This window comes from Lithobates pipiens, unplaced genomic scaffold, assembly GCF_037356315.1.
Source record: "Lithobates pipiens isolate NorthernLeopardFrog02 unplaced genomic scaffold, aLitPip1_a1.2 Scaffold_19, whole genome shotgun sequence".
NCBI lineage: Eukaryota > Metazoa > Chordata > Amphibia > Anura > Ranidae > Lithobates > Lithobates pipiens.
This window is the reverse complement of record NW_027507764.1, coordinates 236,528,497-236,547,501: the sequence shown is the minus strand read 5'-3', so window position 1 is coordinate 236,547,501 and position 19,005 is coordinate 236,528,497. Positions and strand designations below refer to the sequence as shown.

The 19,005-nt window shown below is 45.4% G+C and overlaps 1 protein-coding gene across 1 annotated transcript in view; it reads right to left on the bottom strand.

Moving 5' to 3' along the window:
* TEX10 (testis expressed 10) overlaps positions 1-19,005 on the bottom strand; it is a 137,481-nt gene that overhangs the window by 86,482 nt on the left and 31,994 nt on the right. Inside the window, exon 6 of the mRNA XM_077491801.1 lies at positions 14,992-15,130. Within this exon, the coding sequence (XP_077347927.1) occupies positions 14,992-15,130 (139 nt within the window). The remainder of the gene's footprint in view (positions 1-14,991; positions 15,131-19,005) is intronic.

Genomic DNA, 19,005 nt, shown 5'->3' with positions numbered 1-19,005 from the left:
ATCATAGCATCAGCAGTGGTCAATAAGCAGGTCTTCAGGTTCCTAATAGGCACATCTCTATATATACCGTATATACTCGAGTATAAGCCGAGATTTTCAGCCTCTTTTTTGAGGCTGACAGTGCCCCCCTCGGCTTATACTCGAGTCATCGCTGTCTGCCCGCTCGATCAGCGTGTCGAGCAGACAGACAGCGGCCATTCTATTCAAAAGCCGCGCCTCCGGCTCCGCCTTCGCCTGTGATAGGCGGAACACTGAATTTCCCAGCAGCCTGTGTTCCGCCTATCACGGACATCGTATCATCCTCGTACTACGGACGAGGATGATACGACGTCTGTGATAGGCGGAACACAGGCTGCTGGGAAATTCAGTGTTCCGCCTATCACAGGCGAAGGCGGCGGCGCAGCTTTTGAACTTTACAATGGCCGCCGACGAAGAGGGCATGGGACGGCACGGCACGGGACGGGACGGGACGGGGGCAAGGCAAGGCACGACACGACACGGGACGGATGCAAGGAGGCAAGGCACGGCACGGGACGGATGCAAGGAGGCAAGGCACGGCACGGGACGGAGGCAAGGAGGCAAGGCACGGCACGGGACGGAGGCAAGGAGGCAAGGAGGCAAGGCACGGGACGGAGGCTCGGGACAAAGGTAGGCTGGACACACACACACACACACACACACACACACACACACACACACATGGATGGAGACACACACAGGGATGGATGGATGGATGGATGGATGGATGGAGACACACACACACAGGGATGGATGGATGGATGGATGGAGACACACACACACAGGGATGGATGGATGGATGGATGGAGACACACACACACAGGGATGGATGGATGGATGGATGGACACACACACACACACAGGGATGGATGGACGGACACAAAGGGATGGACGGACACACAGGGATGGACGGACACACAGGGATGGACGGACACACACACAGGGATGGACAGGCATGTCTCACCCTCGGCTTATACACGAGTCAATAAGTTTGCCAGTTTTTTTGGGGGTAAATTGGGGGCCTCGGCTTATATTCGGGTCGGCCTATACTCGAGTATATACGGTAGATCAAGGCAACAAAAGTTGAAGGGAGCTCTCAAGGTTTCAAAAAGAATAGTGTGATGGATCAAATAAGAGAGAAAATGTTTACAGCCAGCAAAAATGTATAGTTGCAGAAAGGTACTCTGTGCTTTCATCCATATGTTGTCAAAATTGTCACCCGGTCTTGCTTTCAGGTTTGCGGGCTCCAGCTCTGTAACTGGCCAGAGCCGCGATGACGTCACTCCCACGCATGTGCATGGGAGCCGCCGGTGACGGCAGAGGGATGTGAAGAAACAGCATGGGCGGCCATTCCTTCAGAGTGCATGCGCCAGTGATTTCACTGGCTGCATATACAGAAAATATCTCCTAAACAGTGCATGTTTAGGATAAATTTTCACAACCTAGACGTAAGCCTTAGGCTGCTTTCACACTGGGGCGGTATTCAGGCGTTACAGCGCTAAAAATAGCGCCTGTGTAACGCCTGAAAAAAACCGGCCCCTTTAACTCCAGTGTGAAAGCCGGAGGGCTTTCACACTGGAGCGATGCGCTGGCAGGACGGTGAAAAAAGTCCTGCCAGCCGCATCTTTGCAGCGGTGAAGGAGCGGTGTATTCACCGCTCCTATACCGCTGCTACCCATTGAAATCAATGGGACACCGCGGCAATACCGCCGGCAAAGCGCAGCTGCAGCGGCGCTTTGCGGGCGGGTTTAACCCCTTTTCGGCCGCTAGCGGGGGTTAAAACCACCCCGCTAGCGCCCGCGCACCGCCGCTAAAACGACGGTAAAGCGCCGCTAAAAATAGCGGCGCTTTACCGCCGACGCTGCTCTCGCCCCAGTGTGAAAGCAGCCTTATTGTAGGTAAAACTTAAAGATGGACGTTTACTTCTTGTAAAAAAAAAAAAAAAAAAAAAAAAATACAGTACAGTTACAATACAATTCAAGACAAGGGGGTTATAGAAGGGCATTAAAAATAAATTTGAGTACAACAGAATACTAGCTAACCAAACATGATTGTGGTAAAATGATGTCAAGATCTTCTAAAAATCCCTGGAGGTTTTAAGAGGTGGTGGCACCTCCCACCAACCCAAACAGATTTAGATCAAACACACCACAAATCAAACAATCACCCCTTACACAAACTTTGGGCAACACAGTGGTGGAATCATGACATGGAAGGCATTGAACAGAGAGCGAGCAGGGTTGGTGATGGGGCAGGCAGTGTTTAGTGGGGAGAATGATGTGAAGGGACGGTGGCAAGGGGTGTGTGTGGGCATATTGTTGAAAGGGCTGTGCAGGTGCAGTGGTGGTGTGGTACTATAAACACACCAAGGCTGATGGTGGGGGAGGGGTGAGAGGTGCAGGCAGATAAGAGCAGGGGAGTGTATGTAGGCGTTACAGTGACAGTTAAAATGTGTATGGATGTGTGAATGAAGGGACAGACATGTCATTTCAGCATCAAGATCTGAGGGCGCAGGCACAGATTGTTAAGCTGGCCATACACTAGTACAGTACAGGCATACCCCACTTTTAAGTACACAATGGGACCAGAGCATGTATGTAAAAACGAAAATGTTCTTCAAGTGAAGGAATACCTTTTTTCACTTCTAGGGTATAGTGGGGGGTCTGGGGCTGTAGTGGAGGTGTCAGGGGCACACTGGAAAGAACTCTATGCTCTCTGAGCTTCATCTCCTTTTTCTGTGATTGAAAAATGTCTGTACAGTACTTCGAGGCACTTTGCATACACTTACGGGTATATCCGTACTCACGAGTGTACGTAAAATGAGTGTACTTAAAGTGGGATATGCCTGTACAGTCAACTTTGTTTGAAAGAAATTAAAATTGGTCCAAATCTGTTACTTGAAGACTGTGGGAGAAGACAGCAGTGAAAACTGGGGGGGTGGGGATGTGCATCCAATTAGAGCGGTTAGTGAGCAGCTGTGCCTGTACCCTAAAGAGGAGGGCAGAGAGTGATGGCAGTAGAAGGGACAGAAGTGAAAAAATGTGTATTAGTACAGTCAAGGATACTATCTCCCCCCCTCATTATTGATACCTGGGTATTACAGCAGGAATTTCAAGCTTGCCATCAAATGTTTGACAACCTTGAGAATCCCTCCATTACATAATAATTAGCATTTTATAGGCTTCCATGAAAGAGCTAAAGACGCTACTCCACAACTTCTTGAAAGATTAAGAGAGACTTTACCCTCCTTTTCGGTTTTTCCACAATTAAGACAGCACATCGCTCTCCCCCTCAGCCACTTCCAATGGAGAGAAACTTCAGATCCCCTATTGCAAAAATCCTGAATTTCAAGGACAAAATAGCTATCCTGCATGCCAAACTGGGGATTTGCATTATCAGGGTAGCTGTGTAACTCTTTCCTGATTTCTGATCCAATTTAACATTACAAGCCATCTTCCTTAAAGTGGTGTAAGCCCCACTTTGAGATTTTTACCTACAGGTAAGCCTACAATAAAAAGATGCCCCAGTTGAAGACCTTTAGTGTCGAAACGCGTCAGTCTTGCATTTACTGCACCCCACATTGCTCTTACGTGTTATTTTTACCTTGTGATCACTTATCTTGTCATTTGTCATATACGAGATATTTTTATAATAAACCTCCTGGTTTGACCTGCACTATTTGGAGCCCTCTTTCCTTCCCATTTTCGGTCCATAAACACTTTCGGGGTTCATGAGGAATTGCCTTGGAGTATTACCTGCTGCAAGAACAGTCTGTGGAGCCTTGGAGCCCAGAGTCGGGGATCCCACATTAGATCGAAACCAACCTCCTCTTGGGCACAGCATCAACCTCAGCCCCTATACCAGAGATATGCAATTAGCGGACCTCCAGCTGTTGCAAAACTACATGTCCCATCATGCTCTGCCTCTGGGTGTCATGCTTGTGGCTGTCAGAGTCTTGCTATGCCTCATGGGACTTATAGTTCTGCAACAGCTGGAGGTCCGCTAATTGCATATCCCTGCCCTATACGCGTCTGTGTATGATATGTGTGTCCACTCCAGTTGATAAGAGTGTTTATTCACGTACTTTTGAAGCGCTGCTGAGAGTGACTACTGACGAGCTCTTTTTCTGCCTTTGATTGTTTGGTGTCAACTCAATAAGAAGAGTTTTCTTAATTTCCACAATTTTATGGACTGTTAGCGTGTATTGCTTCATGCACTTTGTGTTTTAAACACTTGTGTTTTTTGTGGTTTTTACACAATTAACTTATTGCATCAAGATAGATGCAAGAATTCACTTTATTGTGCACACCAGCGCTACACTTTGATTATTCACATTTAACCACTTGCCGACCGGTGTTCTGGCATGTTCAGTCCGGCCATCATATAGCGTGTGCCCTGTACTGCGCATGCGCAGTACAGGGCAGAAGAAGCTTCGTAAAATTTCCGAAGCTGAACGGCGCCTGTGCCGTGAGTGGAGGTGGTAGCCCCACCATCCAAGCGGACAAAGGGTTGTGAAAATTAGATGGGCCCTCGCGGGCGAGCTTCGCTCGCTGCGCTCGGCTCTTTTTTATTCCTACTCTATGTCCACTTGGATGGTGGGGCTAGAACCTGGACTCAGTGCGCAGGCACCGTTCATCCTCGGCTATTTTCGTAATCTGTGTTGCTGTGTACTGCGCTTGCGCAGTACACAGCGGACGCTATCTGTTGGGGGACCTTATATGATAAGACACCGGCTCCTATACATATACGTCGGCACTTTGAAGAGGGATATCTCGTTAACGGCGGCAGCAGCTGCTGCCGCCACAACCGAAATATCCATCTTTTCAGGAGCTGGTCGTGTTTACATCCCTTGTAATAAAAATAAAAGTGATCCAGCATGGGCGAGTTGCGCAACACAACGAGAATGGTCCACGCTGTCTCTTGGACCCATGTGTGTCCCAGCAAACAGCACAGCGGGACAGGAAGAGGCATAGACTCCCGTGGGAGTCTATGCTAGGAAGTGGGTGCAAATACCTGTCTTAGACATGCATCTGCACCCCCTCCCCCCCCCCCCCCGAAAGGTGCCAAATGTGACACCGGAGGGGGGGGGGGGGTTCAAAAAGTGGAGGTACAGTCAGCTTGTAGCAGCTTTTTAAAAACATTTCACTTTTGATTGATATGTGGCTAGCACAGTCTTTTCCCCACACCCTCAAGCCTATAATAAGGCTTACCTGTATGCAAAATAAATATATCTCATAAACCTGCACGGTTTAGGAGATATTCACCCTGCATGCAGCCATTGATGTCAGGGCCGCATGCGATGTGAAGGTCCGGCAGATTGTGCTGGAAATTCTGAGCTTGCCGGAATGGAGGACTCTTGTGCATGCACAGGAGTGACGCCATTGTGGCTCCGGCCACTCACAGCGCCGGAGCTGCGTACCTGGAAGAAATGTCAAGAGAACATGCCAGCTCCCTCAACGGTGACTGGGAGGCAGTACAGGCGCTTAGTTGTAAGGCGAGCATTTCATAATGAGTTAGTATGTGATGCATACTAACTCATTATGCCTTTGCCTTACAGATTTTTTTTTTTATCCCATTCAGAGGTGAGACCTACATCTGCTTAGTTATATGTACACAGTTGCCTGCATGCTTGCATTAGGATTGTCCTGAGAGATCCCTATCACAGGCACTAGATGGCATCCTATCTCAACACAATCTCCCATTGACTTAAACAGTATGTGTGCTTTGATTTTTCAGCATATGACACTTCTGATTCCTAAAACAAATTAATTCCCACCTGTTCAACATGTTTGCTCACTTGAACACTGCAGTCACTGTTGAATGGTCTACTTAGGAACTTTATTCAACAAATGGCCGCCTACCTATTCTACTTTACTCTATGCAAGTGTCCCTTGGCAACTTCTCTGGAACCCTGCTTTCTTTGACACTCACTTGGTTGTTCTAAAAACATGCTCAGGGCACTCAATTGACTTTTTCAAATAGGTCTATCTTTATAAGAAATTCCTCTATAATCAACTCCATAATCAGGAGCACAAGATTGGCATGATATAGTTGGTTCACCCAGTACCACGCACCCTTGAATTGGTTCAAGGTTTTACACAGTATACAAATGTGCTCAAAAGTTTGCATACCCTGGCAGAAATGGTGACATTTTTAAATTGCAATTAGTGGGTGTATAAATAGTCAATGAGTTTGTTCTCACTTGGATGCACTGAACAGGCTAGACACTGAGCCATGGGAAGCAGCAACTTTGTAAAGATGGAAAAGGATATAAAAGGCTATCCAAAGCTTTGAATAAGCCAGTCAGTACTGTTCAATCACTTAAGTAAAACATTTTGGGATCTCTTGATACTAAGACTAGGTAAGGTAGACCAAGAAAGATTGCCACAACTGCCAGAAAAATTGTTCAGGATGCAAAGAAAACTCCATATGTGACCTCAGAAGAAATACAGGCTGTTCTGGAAAAGACAGTGTGGTTGTTTTAAGGAGCACAATACGACTATACTTTAACAAAAATGAGCTGTATGGTTGAGTTGACAGAAAGAAGCCTTTGCTGTGCCAATGCCAAAAAAAAGCCAGTTACAATATGCCCAACACCTTGACACACCTCACAGCTTCTGGCACACTAATCTGGAGTGACAAGACCAAAATCGAACTTTTTCACTACTATAAGCTCTATGTTTGGAGAGGGGTCAACAAGGCCTATAGCAACAAGAATACCATCTCCACTGTGAAGCACGTGACAGAACAAGATTTGATAAACCCAGTTGTATAAATAGGATTTTTTGTACTCACCGTAAAATCCTTTTTTCTCTGTAATTCACTGACCGACACAGCTCCTCTCTTAGCCATTGGGTTATTATGCCCTATTACTAGGAAATACTAGGCATTAGTTGTAATACAACACTCAGAACTTAGTCGCACCCAGGGGGCGGTCCTTTGGGCAACAACCCTCCAGCCTGCCATGCAGTCATCAGTACGTCAACAAGCAGTATAACGTAAAGAGAAAAAGTAGGGGTGCTGAATTACAGAGAAAAGAAAAAATCCTATTTTCTCTTATATTCACCGACCGACACAGCTCCTCTCAGCCATTGGGACGTCCCCAAGCAGTGCTAAACGAGGGGTGGGAAAAACCAGCATAAAAACTTCATCCACCATGGCAAGCAGGAACTAGTGAAACTACCCACAAAAAAAAATAAAAAAAATAAAATAAAAACAGTGCATGGAAGAATCCACCACAAAACCAGGGTACCCTCAACAGGAGTGACTACCCACAACCACACCAACAACTGCGGAATGTAATGCAACAGCGCATTAACTTAACGGTATTACGTTTTTATCGAAAAACCAGGAATAAAATGAAATATATTGCATATTCAATTGCAACTATATGCCCGCCTGCAAAACTTTGCGGCCAAAACAGGTATCAGCCGATGCACTGACTTCTAACTTGGAGAACTTGGCAAACGTGTGGACAGACGACCAGGTCGCCACTTTACACACCTGAGCGACAGAGGTTTGGTGTTGGAAGGCCCAAGACGTTCAGATTGACCCTGTGGAGAGGGCCGTGACCGGAAAGGGGGGGGAACCTGCCCTTTCAAGGCGTAGGCATGTACAACAATCTGTCTGATCCACCTGGAAATAGTGGCCGACGAGACAGCCATACCTTTCTTTGGAAGATTAGGAGAGCTGCGCCAATAGCACTAAATAATGTGAAAATCTATATAAATGTAACCATGCAGAGAACATATGGCATTCATACAAAATAAATGTCTAATTGCCCAAAATAGTCACTAAACATGCATATAATGTTCACGAAAAGGTATGTACGTAAATTTATATAATGTATGAAAAATCGAAACCATACATAGAAATAAATGTAGAAACTGTAAAAATAAAAATTAAAAATTAAAGTCCATTAAGATGTTCCAATATTCCAGCGATCAGCATATCACCACCGTGATCACACACACACTCTGAGATTCTGTGCCCGTCACCAGATAAGTGATGCGCTTACCAGATGAATGAACAGTTACAGCCTTAATGGTATTTAATTCAAAGCAAGGAGGTTAGAGCATCAATCAAAGTTCTTGCATCCAGATATCCCTTAATGCAGATAAGTAGCCAAATCCCAGTCTTTGGAGCTCCAATGGATATATCACCGGTAACACCGTTAAAGAAAAAGAAATGCCTCCATAGCGTAAAAACGTTCAGAAAATTTATTAAAATAAAAGAATCGCACTTGCATACAACAGCTTTCTGTCAGGCATTAAAACAGAACAAACTACGCCGGCCGGCATACAAACAAACGTCCCGTCCTCCCCTCAGAGCGTGGTGGCGTCACTGCGTACCTTCCCAGACGCGTTTCGTCATAGATGACGTTATCAAACGTTACCCCCATTGATAACGTCATCTATGACGAAACGCGTCTGGGAAGGTACGCAGTGACGCCACCACGCTCTACGAGGGGAGGACGGGACGTTTGTTTGTATGCCGGCCGGCGTAGTTTGTTCTGTTTTAATGCCTGACATAAAGCTGTTGTATGCAAGTGCGATTCTTTTATTTTAATAAATTTTCTGAACGTTTTTACGCTATGGAGGCATTTCTTTTTCTTTAACGGTGTTACCGGTGATATATCCATTGGAGCTCCAAAGACTGGGATTTGGCTATTTATCTGCTTTAAGGGATATCTGGATGCAAGAACTTTGATTGATGCTCTAACCTCCTTGCTTTGAATTAAATACCATTAAGGCTGTAACTGTTCACTCATCTGGTAAGCGCATCACTTATCTGGTGACGGGCACAGAATCTCAGAGTGTGTGTGTGTGATCACGGTGGTGATATGCTGATCGCTGGAATATTGGAACATCTTAATGGACTTTAATTTTTAATTTTTATTTTTACAGTTTCTACATTTATTTCTATGTATGGTTTCGATTTTTCATACATTATACAAATTTACATACATACCTTTTCGTGAACATTATATGCACGTTTAGTGACTATTTTGGGCAATTAGACATTTATTTTGTATGAATGCCATATGTTCTCTGCATGGTTACATTTATATAGATTTTCACATTATTTAGTGCTATTGGCGCAGCTCTCCTCATCTTCCTTTGTATTCTTGTGTTTGTATCCCACTTAGAGCTGCTGCCTATTGTTTGAGTTTAGTATTATTTTTAGTCATAGTTTGTGCAATTTATATCTAAGCGCAGTTTACACATCTTCCTATACCATTCTTTGGACCAGCTACTGAAACAAAACAACAGTGAGTCTGACTTCCGAAAGGGTGCCATGGCAGACAAATACACCTTAAGAGCCTGAACCACGTCCAGAGCGTGAAGGGCCACTTCCTTATGCTGTTTCGGCTTAGGACACAGAGATGGTAACACAATGTCCTCATTAATATGAAAAGCCGAGACCACTTTCGGCAGAAAAGAAGGTTGCGGACGCAACACCACCTTATCCTTGTGGATAACCAGATAAGGCAACTTGCAGGACAAGGCCGCCAGTATAGAAACCCTCTTGACCAATGTGATGGTCACTAGAAAGACCACTTTCTGGAAAAGAGTCAACAGGGGAATCTCCCTGATATTTTCATACGGCGGTTTTTGAAGCGCCGATAATGCCAGGTTCAGATCCCATGATGGCAACTGTGGACGCACCAGAGGGACTACATGTCGCACCCCCTGAACAAAAAGGTACTCACCAACGGGTGAGACCCCAGGGGTCGCTGAAAAAAAAAAAAAAAAAAAAAAAACACAACTAAGGCTGAAATTTGCCCCTTAATGGTGCTTAACGCCAATTTCTGGTCTACTCCCTGCTGAAGAAACAGCAGGATCCTGGATATGGAAAAAGGAGCGTGGATGCCATCCTTTCTCCTCACACACGGAGATGTAGGTCTTCCAGGTACGATGATATATCTTCCGAGAAGAAGATTTCCATGTCCTCAACATAGCTGGGATCACCGAGTCAAATCCCCGACCCGGTTCCTCAACACCTGGCTCTCAATAGCCATGCCATTAAAACCTTGTCCTGGACATGAATCTTGGCACCTTCCGATTGTGACGGGAGGCCAGAAGATCCACGTCTGGTGTGTCCCACCTCAGGCACAGTAGCCCGAATACCTCCAGATGCAACACCCATTCTCCTGGGTCCAGCATCTGGCAACTCAGATAGTCCACCTGCCAGTTCTCCACTCCCTGGATGTAAATGGCCAACAGGGCTGGTTTATGTTGCTCTGCCCACCGAATTATGTGAGCGACCTCCCGTGCGGCGGCTGAGCTTCTTGTTCCCCCTTAGTGATTGATGTATGCCACACGTGGCGTTGTCTGACTGGATCCTGATCGGACGCCCCTGAAGTCTCATCGACCATGTGGAGAGGCACAGCCTGATCGCTCTTAGCTCGAGCAGATTGATCGGCAACTTGGATTTTTCCGCCGACCAGAGCCCCTGAGCCGACTGAACCCCCATCACTCCACTCCAGCTGGATAGGCTGGCGTCTGTTGTGACCACTGTCCACTTCAGAGGTGGAAACAACTTCACCGGGGACCTCAGCCACCAGATCATTGAGTCTCTGACTGACTGAACTGGATCTGTCGATCCAGGGACAACGGAGATTTGTCCCATTTTGTCAATATCTCCTGCTGCAGGACTCTGGTGTGGAACTGGGCATATGGTACTGCCTCGAAGGAGGCTACCATGAGCCCCAGGACTCCCATGCAGAAGCGGAGCGACGACCACTTGCGCTTCATCAGCAGTTTTATGCGGATCTGAGAGTATGCAGTTTGTCTGAAGGGAGAAACACTCTCGCTTCCCTGGAGTGCAGCAGCAAGCCCAAGTACTCCAGACGCTGGGTCGGTACAATCCCAGACTTCTTTAGGTTCAACAGCCACCCAAATTCTCGCAGTGTCTGCATGGTGATCGCCACATCCTCCTCTAATTCTGAGGCGGAAGATGCTCTCAGGAGGAGATCGTCCAGGTAACCCACGATCACACGTTGCCTCAGCCACGCCAATACTGGAGCCAGTACTTTGGTAAAGACTCGGGGGGGCTGAGCCAAAAACTGGTAGTGGGCTTCCCCGACTGCCAAAACGCAGAAATTTATGATGCTGAAGGCATATGGTTATGTGCAGGTACCCATCCTGGATGTCCAAGGATGCCAGGTAGTCCCCTTGGAGTGCAGTGACTACTGAGCGAACTGATTCCATTCTGAACGTCTGCACTTTTACAAAGTGATTGAGGGCTTTCAAGTCCAAGATCGGACGTACCCCTTCCTTCTTGGGAACCACAAACAGATCTGAGTAGAACCCCTGGAAGCGTTCCGATTCCGGAACCTGTACAATCACCCCCTGAATCAGCAGGTCCCTTACCGCCGCTAAAAGGCCCTCCCGGCGAACCGGGGACATGGGTATGCTGGAGGGGAAGAATCTGTTTGGTGGCCAAGAGAGAAAAACTATCTTGTAGCCTGTGAAAATCAGATCGCAGACCCATTGGTCGGATAACCGGGAGGTCCACCGGGCTGCAAACTCCCGAAGACGACCCCCCCACCCGATAAGTGGGTGGGGGCAAACCTTCATGCAGTAGCACTCTAGGTCGCAGGCTTGTGGTTCCAGGGACACTTCTGACCGTCCGTGGGTGTCCTGTCGGCGTTTTGCGGAAGCACTGGGCGGATGAAAAAGCCGCTTGTGAGCGGAAAAAGAGGGCCTGTGCCTGCGGCGTGGCTCCTTAGCCTTCCTGGCCTGTGGGAGGAGAGTACTCTTACCACCAGTGGCATTTTTAATAATGTCATCCAACGAGGCTCCAAAGAGCCACTCGCCAAGGAAGGGAAGATACGTCAGGGCTTTCTTGGATGCCTGATCAGCAGACCAGCATTATAGCCAAATTAGGTGCCTCAGCACCACAGCTGACACTGAAGCCTTGGATAACAGAGGGAGAGTATATAGGGCCGCGTCACAAACGTACTTAAAGAGGAAGTAAACCCTTTCAGACCACTTTGACCTACAGGTAAGCCTAGATTAAGGCTTACCTGTAGGTCCAAGCAATATCTCCTAAACCTATATGGTTTAGGAGATATTTGCCCGAAAATGGGCACCGCTGTCTACGGCGCATGCGCCGTAGACAGCGGCGCGCAGGCGCACTAAATGCGGCAAGTCCAAGAATGGATTTGCCTAATTTGTCGACTCCCGTGCGCATGCGCGGGAGTGACGTAATCGCGGCTTCGCCGAATGGCAGCGGCGGAGCTGCGAGACGCGACTCCCGTGCGCATGCGCGGGATTGACGTCATCGCCGCTTCACAGCTGTCATTCGTTGGAGCTGCGAGACGCCACCAGCAAGATGGATGCGGCGGACTACAGGGGACAGCGGCGACTTCGCTGGCTCCTGTGTCAGGTAAGTGACACATAATGAGCTACTATGCGATGCATAGTAGTCCATTATGCTTTACCTTTGCAGGGAAAAAAAGAGGAAGTAAACCCATCAGGGCTTACTTCCTCTTTAACCACTTGGGTACCGCGCTATTGCAAAATGACGGCAACAGCGCGGACCCACATTTCCGGGACTACGTCTATTGACGTCATCCCGGATACGAGCGGCCTGCGCGCCCCGTATCCGGGATGCTGCTTCAACAGCCTAAGGTCTCTTCCGAACCTGTGTGACCCATCCTGCGACTTGGGACTGCAAGGTCGCCTGATAAGTCACACCCCATGATTTCCAATGAGTACCCTTCATATCCATACGTCCTCAAGTCGCAGCGACCCCAAAGCAGCCCCTGCACCACTCCGACCTTGGTGCGACTTGAGGTCCATAGACCTTAATTTTACACAGGTACTGCTTCACGTCGCTGAAATAAAAATAAATAAAAATTTTAAAAAATTGCATTAAAAGTTGCAGCCAAAATGCGTGACTTTCAAATCGCACAAGTGTAAAAAGGAGCCCAAAACTAAGCTCCTGCAGACCCAATGTATGCTATTCTGGAGACAACGCCTTCAAGTGCATCAATGCCCATATTCTTCCAAACATGTGCTCAAGTCACATGTATGTATGCAAAACGTGTTTATTCAAGCATGCGTTTAGGCAACAAGCTTGCAAGCATGTATACTATGCTGCAATTGGCCCCACACTAGTTTTTACTAGTTTAGTACCTATGAATGCCACACAGCCTTTTCCTACTTCAGCCTTAAAGCAAGTTCCTGCAGACCAAATGCACATTATTCTGAAGTTTGCAAGTAGGTGCCTGTTCAACTGCACCAGGCCCCATACTATTTTTGTGCAAAATGCACAGTATCCTGGAGACCCAATACTTTACAGTGCACCGCTATGGGTGTATAGACTTACAGTTGTACAGGCCCCCCCCCGTATTAAGCCATATATAATCATGACTTGTCTGGCCACATATTTCTCTCATAGTAAGTACTCACACTTCACTAGTATCCATGGGCTGGTGTTATATCTCCAGAGGCCCTACCTGGTATTCCTAGGACCACATGTCTTTAAACATGGCCGCCCTTCCACTTACTGCCTATATAAAAATAGGCCATACTGAGCGACCTGCACCCTCTAGTGGCTGGAGGAGAAACAGCAGCCCACACAACTAAGAAGTATACAGCATGATTAAACTGCACACTTCCCCCATTGGCCACTAAGAGAACAAACAGATCTCGCTTTTAAAAGAAAAGAAAAAAAAATAAGAAGGAGAAACTGCAAAGATGCAGACTTGCCATTCCTGCTGCAGGACTCTGAACATAACAGGAGTCTAATCTTCTCCCATCATGGCGAGCTTAGCCATAAAAGACCTTCAGAGACAGGGCCCTCCTTAATCTGGGGTTCACTCCCCTGGACCTGTATAGCACCCTGCTGGAAAGCACCTGGGTCAGAACAAACACTGCACAGGTTTCCATTACACAGGGTCCAGCGCCATATAAGGCTGCATTACAGGCAAAACTTCAAATGATTTTCTCTTCTTCCAACGAGGCTCGGGTACCATCTATTTTGGCCAATACCTTTTTCTAATGGATCCAATTGAAGTCCATGAATCCTAATAGAACCGTCCAGACCTCCTAGTATGCTCCAAGAGCAAATGACACATCAGTGACCATCCACCTAACAGACACTGGTGAAAAAAAAAAAACGGAGGTACTTCCTGTGTAGGAGAGGTTATATAGGGGAGGACTTCTTGTTTCATTGATTTACCAGTGTCCTTTTATCAATAGGTGGCGTATAACCCAGTTAGTTATTATGGCTGCACTGTGTCCCGTGATGTACAATAAAGAAAACAAAACATCATCAGATTCTCCCTCAAATTGTCGATATGTACAAAAATTCAAGAGACTAACTTTAAAGTGCTGACAAGATGGTATCTTACTCCCCTTAGGTTACACAAGTGCTACCCTGAAACCTCGGACCATTGCTGGAGATGCCATGAGAGCAGAGGAACGATGCTCCATATATTCTGGTCTTGCCCAAGTCAACATACTTTTGGGCAGAAATGCGAACCATAACTCAAAAATTTACAGAAGATAAGATGTTTCAACCAACTCAGCTAAAACATAAAAAATAGTCCAATGTGAGTCGCCTGTTAAATGCCATCAAGTCTTGTATCCCTCTTCACTGGAAACAACAACTCGGGTTTTGAAAAGTAGAAGATATAAATAAGATGGAAGACCTGATTCTTACAACGCAACACAAATGTGCAAAACACTCAAACGCGGGGGCTTTGAAATCAGTTTGTTCTTTCTGAAGAGGGAAAGGCCCTCTTTGGATCATAAGTGCTACAAAAACATGAAAATAAAATTGCAGTTCTCATTTTAGCCAGGAATCATGCAGCTCTAATGTACACTTACTGTACATTTTGCACAGGTAATGTTTTTAGAAGCATAAACTTTTTTTGTTATTTGTAGTCATACCAATTACACTGACAAATATACATAAAAGAGTTGTTAAAAGTAAAGAACTTGCAAAACAAAGTCTTACCTCCCCAAATTGAGAAACATTTCTTCTTCTTTTAAATAAACCCTATTGAAAAACTTCAGAAGCATTGAGCGCACTGACAAGTGTAAATCTCTTTGCTGATATGTCATATAAACAGCTTGAATTAACTTCTCTGTAGCCACTGAAATATACAACAAAAATATAAATGGTTAAGGTCAGTTAAAACTAAAGTAAAATTATATCAAATCCCTTTATCAAAATTGATTTACCAGTAAAAATGGATACTAATCCACATAAAGTTCAAACCATTATCGTGTCAAAATGTGGCCTTACTTCTATTTGGGTGTTATAAAACAAGAGCAGACTATGAAAACCACAAAACAGTGGGCCACAGAAGACTAAAGACATTCATCCATAGATACTCTATTACAGCTTCTATGAATGCAGGAGCTTGGCGGAAAGGGTTGGCAACAGTAAGGCTCTCTTCAGGAGTGACTGCGTCAGGTCCATTGGCTCTATTAACTTCCACTGCGCTAGAAGATAATGGCAGGGATGGAGTGAAATCAATTGGGGGACATTTCCATGAATATAGGAGCCGGCTGCACAAGGGACACATCAGATTAATACTACGGTAAGTTATGTCCCTTATGCCTAAATACATAAAATATTAAATTTTTTTTAAATCTTGGCTAAAATTTAAGCCACACAGGAATTAAAATGTGTCCAGTCCACGGAAAACTGGCAAACTCCCACCTTTAGTCAAAAGTTTTATATATATATATATATATATATATATATATATATATATATATATATATATATATATATATATATATATATATATATATATATATATATATATATATATATATATATATATATATCTATCTATCTATATATCTATCTCCTTAGTTAGGCTTACCGATGACGGCATTTCCACGAGGCTTTCAGGACAGCACCTTGGAGAGAGTGTAGCTCCACCTCTTCACAGGAAACGCTGCGTGGTGACAACGACCCTTTTAAAAAGCAGCTGCTTCCACCATGCCATCAGTTGTTACAGAGAATTCCTCCGACATGCTGGAAAATATAAGCAGACAGTTACCAAGCCCTATAATTATACATAATAACCTAGGGATGGAAGTAGGTTGCTGTCCTGAAAGGCTTGTAGAAATACCATCACGTCTAACTAAGGTTTCCTCCCTTCACCTTTCAGGACAGCACCTTGGAGAGGATAACCGAGAAACTTACTTCAGGGTGGGACTACTGCCTGTAAAACATTCTTACCGGCCAGATCTCCAGGCTATATATAAAACTCAAGGAAAAAATTTTGAAAGTGGAGGGACTCGACAAGAGCAGGAGGGGATGGGTGGTAGACCTGGGACCTATAAACGCAAGAGCAATGGGATGAGACTCTAGCACAGGGGAGTCTGGTGTCTATATCTCCATCACAGCGCATGTCCCATATGCTTCTCATATATAGGGCATGTCATACCCCTAAAAAGATGTGGAAAATAGGCAGAAAACCCAATGATGATTGCCCCAGATGTGGGGCATCAGGAGATCTTCTTCATATGGTGTGGAAGTACCCAAAACTGTATTGGTATTGGATAGAAATTGTACATAGAATAAATAAGATCTTTAAGACCGCCCTGAAACCAGAAGCTAAGACTTGTCTATTGGGGATTATGGAGGGGGGTAGAATTCCCGCTGTAACAAGGATATCTATATTAAGGTGCCTGTACCAGGCTAGACGGTTAATCGCGATGAACTGGCAGGCAAAAAACCCTCCAGTATTACAAGCATGGACAAATGCTATAAATTCTACAATCTGGTGTGAACGAGCGACGTTTATTAGACAAAATAATTGAAAAAAATTTAAGGAGCTATGGAATCCCTGGTTGAAGGATATGGGTTACCCCCTGGATAGGATGTCGGAGGGATAGACCCAACGCTCATTTACTTGACTTGGGTTTCGGGGGGGTTGGGAGGTCCTTCTTCGATATCCCTTACTCCTGTCACTGGCGGTTTCCGCCACTCTCCTACCAGCCATCCAGGTTAGGGTTGGCTGGGGTCGTCAGCACGTGTTCGAAGCATGGGGTTTTGGGTGGTGGTTGGGGGGGTACTCAGCAGGCGAGCCAGAGGCAACTAGCATGTTGTGTATGACTTTGCCTGCGCTGTTAGGTATATAGTTGATGAAATGATTTGCAATTGTTGATGTGATTTATGCTTTCTCCCTTTGTCTGGGAAAATAAGTTTTATATAAAAAAAAAATGTTTTCAATAAAAAGAAATGAGTATAAAAAAAAAAAAAAAAAAAAAAAAAAAACCCTTCTTACCAAAGGATTGGTCTGAGGCTGAAAGCAGATCCAAGAGGTAGTGCCTTATAAAAGGTTGAAAAACTGGACCACGTGGCAGCCTTGCAAATTTGCTCAGGATATACCCCGGCCCTTTCTGCCCATGATGCCGCTACTGCTCGAGTCGAATGAGGCAAAATCCCTTCTGGAGGTTCCAGACCCAAAGAGGTGTATGCCTCTTTAATGGCTTGTTTTAACCATCTTCCGAGGGTGCTTTTAGAAGCTTTACATCCCTTGCGAGTACCTTCCATTAAAACAAAGAGTGAAGATGATTTTCTAAAGTCCTTTGTTTTCTCCAAATAGTTAAGAAGACCCCTCCTGACATCAAGAGTATGGAAGGCTTCTTCCCCTGGCCCCGAAGGTAAAGGGAAAAATGTAGGGAGAATGATCTCCTGTGTACGATGAAAGACTGAAGCCACTTTGGGCAGGAAGGCTGGATCCGTCCTTAAGACTACCCTATCTGGTAGACATCTCATAAAGGGTTCTTTAATTGATAGAGCTTGCAACTCACCGATTCTACGGGCAGAAGTTACTGCCACTAACAAAACCACTTTGAATGTCAAAAACTTTAACGATGATCCTTCTATAGGTTCAAACGGAGTCTTCGTCAGTCCCTGAAGAACTAAAAAGATAAATCCCATTTTGGAAAACTAAAACAATAGGTCTAGGTATTACTTTAGCCATAGCCCGAAAAAAAAAAAAAAAAATCTTATTAAAAAAGGTTCCCCTGACAGGGTCCAAAAAAAAACTGATAAAGCAGCTACCTGCGTCTTGAGCATACTTGCTGCTAACCCCTTCTCCTATCTTTCTTGAAGTAATTCCAAAATCGAAATTGTACTAAGCAAATTAAAGTTTTTTCTGGAACACCAGGTATTACACACCTCCCAGACTTTGAAATAAATGTCTCTGGTCACTTTTTTTCTACTTGCAAGAAGGTTAGTAATACGTTTCTCTGATAAGCCCTTCTGTCTTAAGATTTGTTCTACAGAAACCAGGCTGTTAAATTGAGATAAGCTGGATCTGGATGGAGGATCTGGTCCTGACTCAGCAGATCTGTCTCGATTGGCAACTTCCAAGGAGGTCTCACTGAGAGGTTCATCAAGATTGAAACCATGGTCTTTTCGGCCAATAAGGAGCTATTAAGATTAGTTCTGTGGATTCTAGTTGGAATTTGGCTAACACCTTTGGAATCAGCTGAAATGGAGGAAAAGCGTAAGACAGCTGGAAATCCCACTTGTGGGCCAACGCATCTATTCCGAGAGCTGGATCCTGCCTCTGAAGGGAGAAGTTGTCTGGTACTTTAGCATTTTCTTGTTTTGCAAAGAAGTCCACCTGAGGGGAAACCCATCTCCTGGAGATCGAATAACTCATGATTTAGAGACCACTCGGCTTCCCTTATTTCTCTCCTGCTGAGGAGATCTGCCAAGGTGTTTTCCGTCCCCTTCAAATGGACTGCGGATAGAGAGGCCAATTTGTTCTTTGCCCATCTCAGGATTTGGTAGGCTAGCTCCATCAAGGTTCTGCTTTTTGTGCCCCCTTGCTTTGTTAAATATAATACTGTCGTCATATTGTCCGACAATATTTGGACATGTTGTTTCACTAGAACTTCCTGGAAGGAGAGAATGCTTAGGTGAATAGCCTTCAACTCCCCAATTCGATGACCTGCTTGCCTCTAGTTTTGACCAAACCCCTGAACTGTTTGT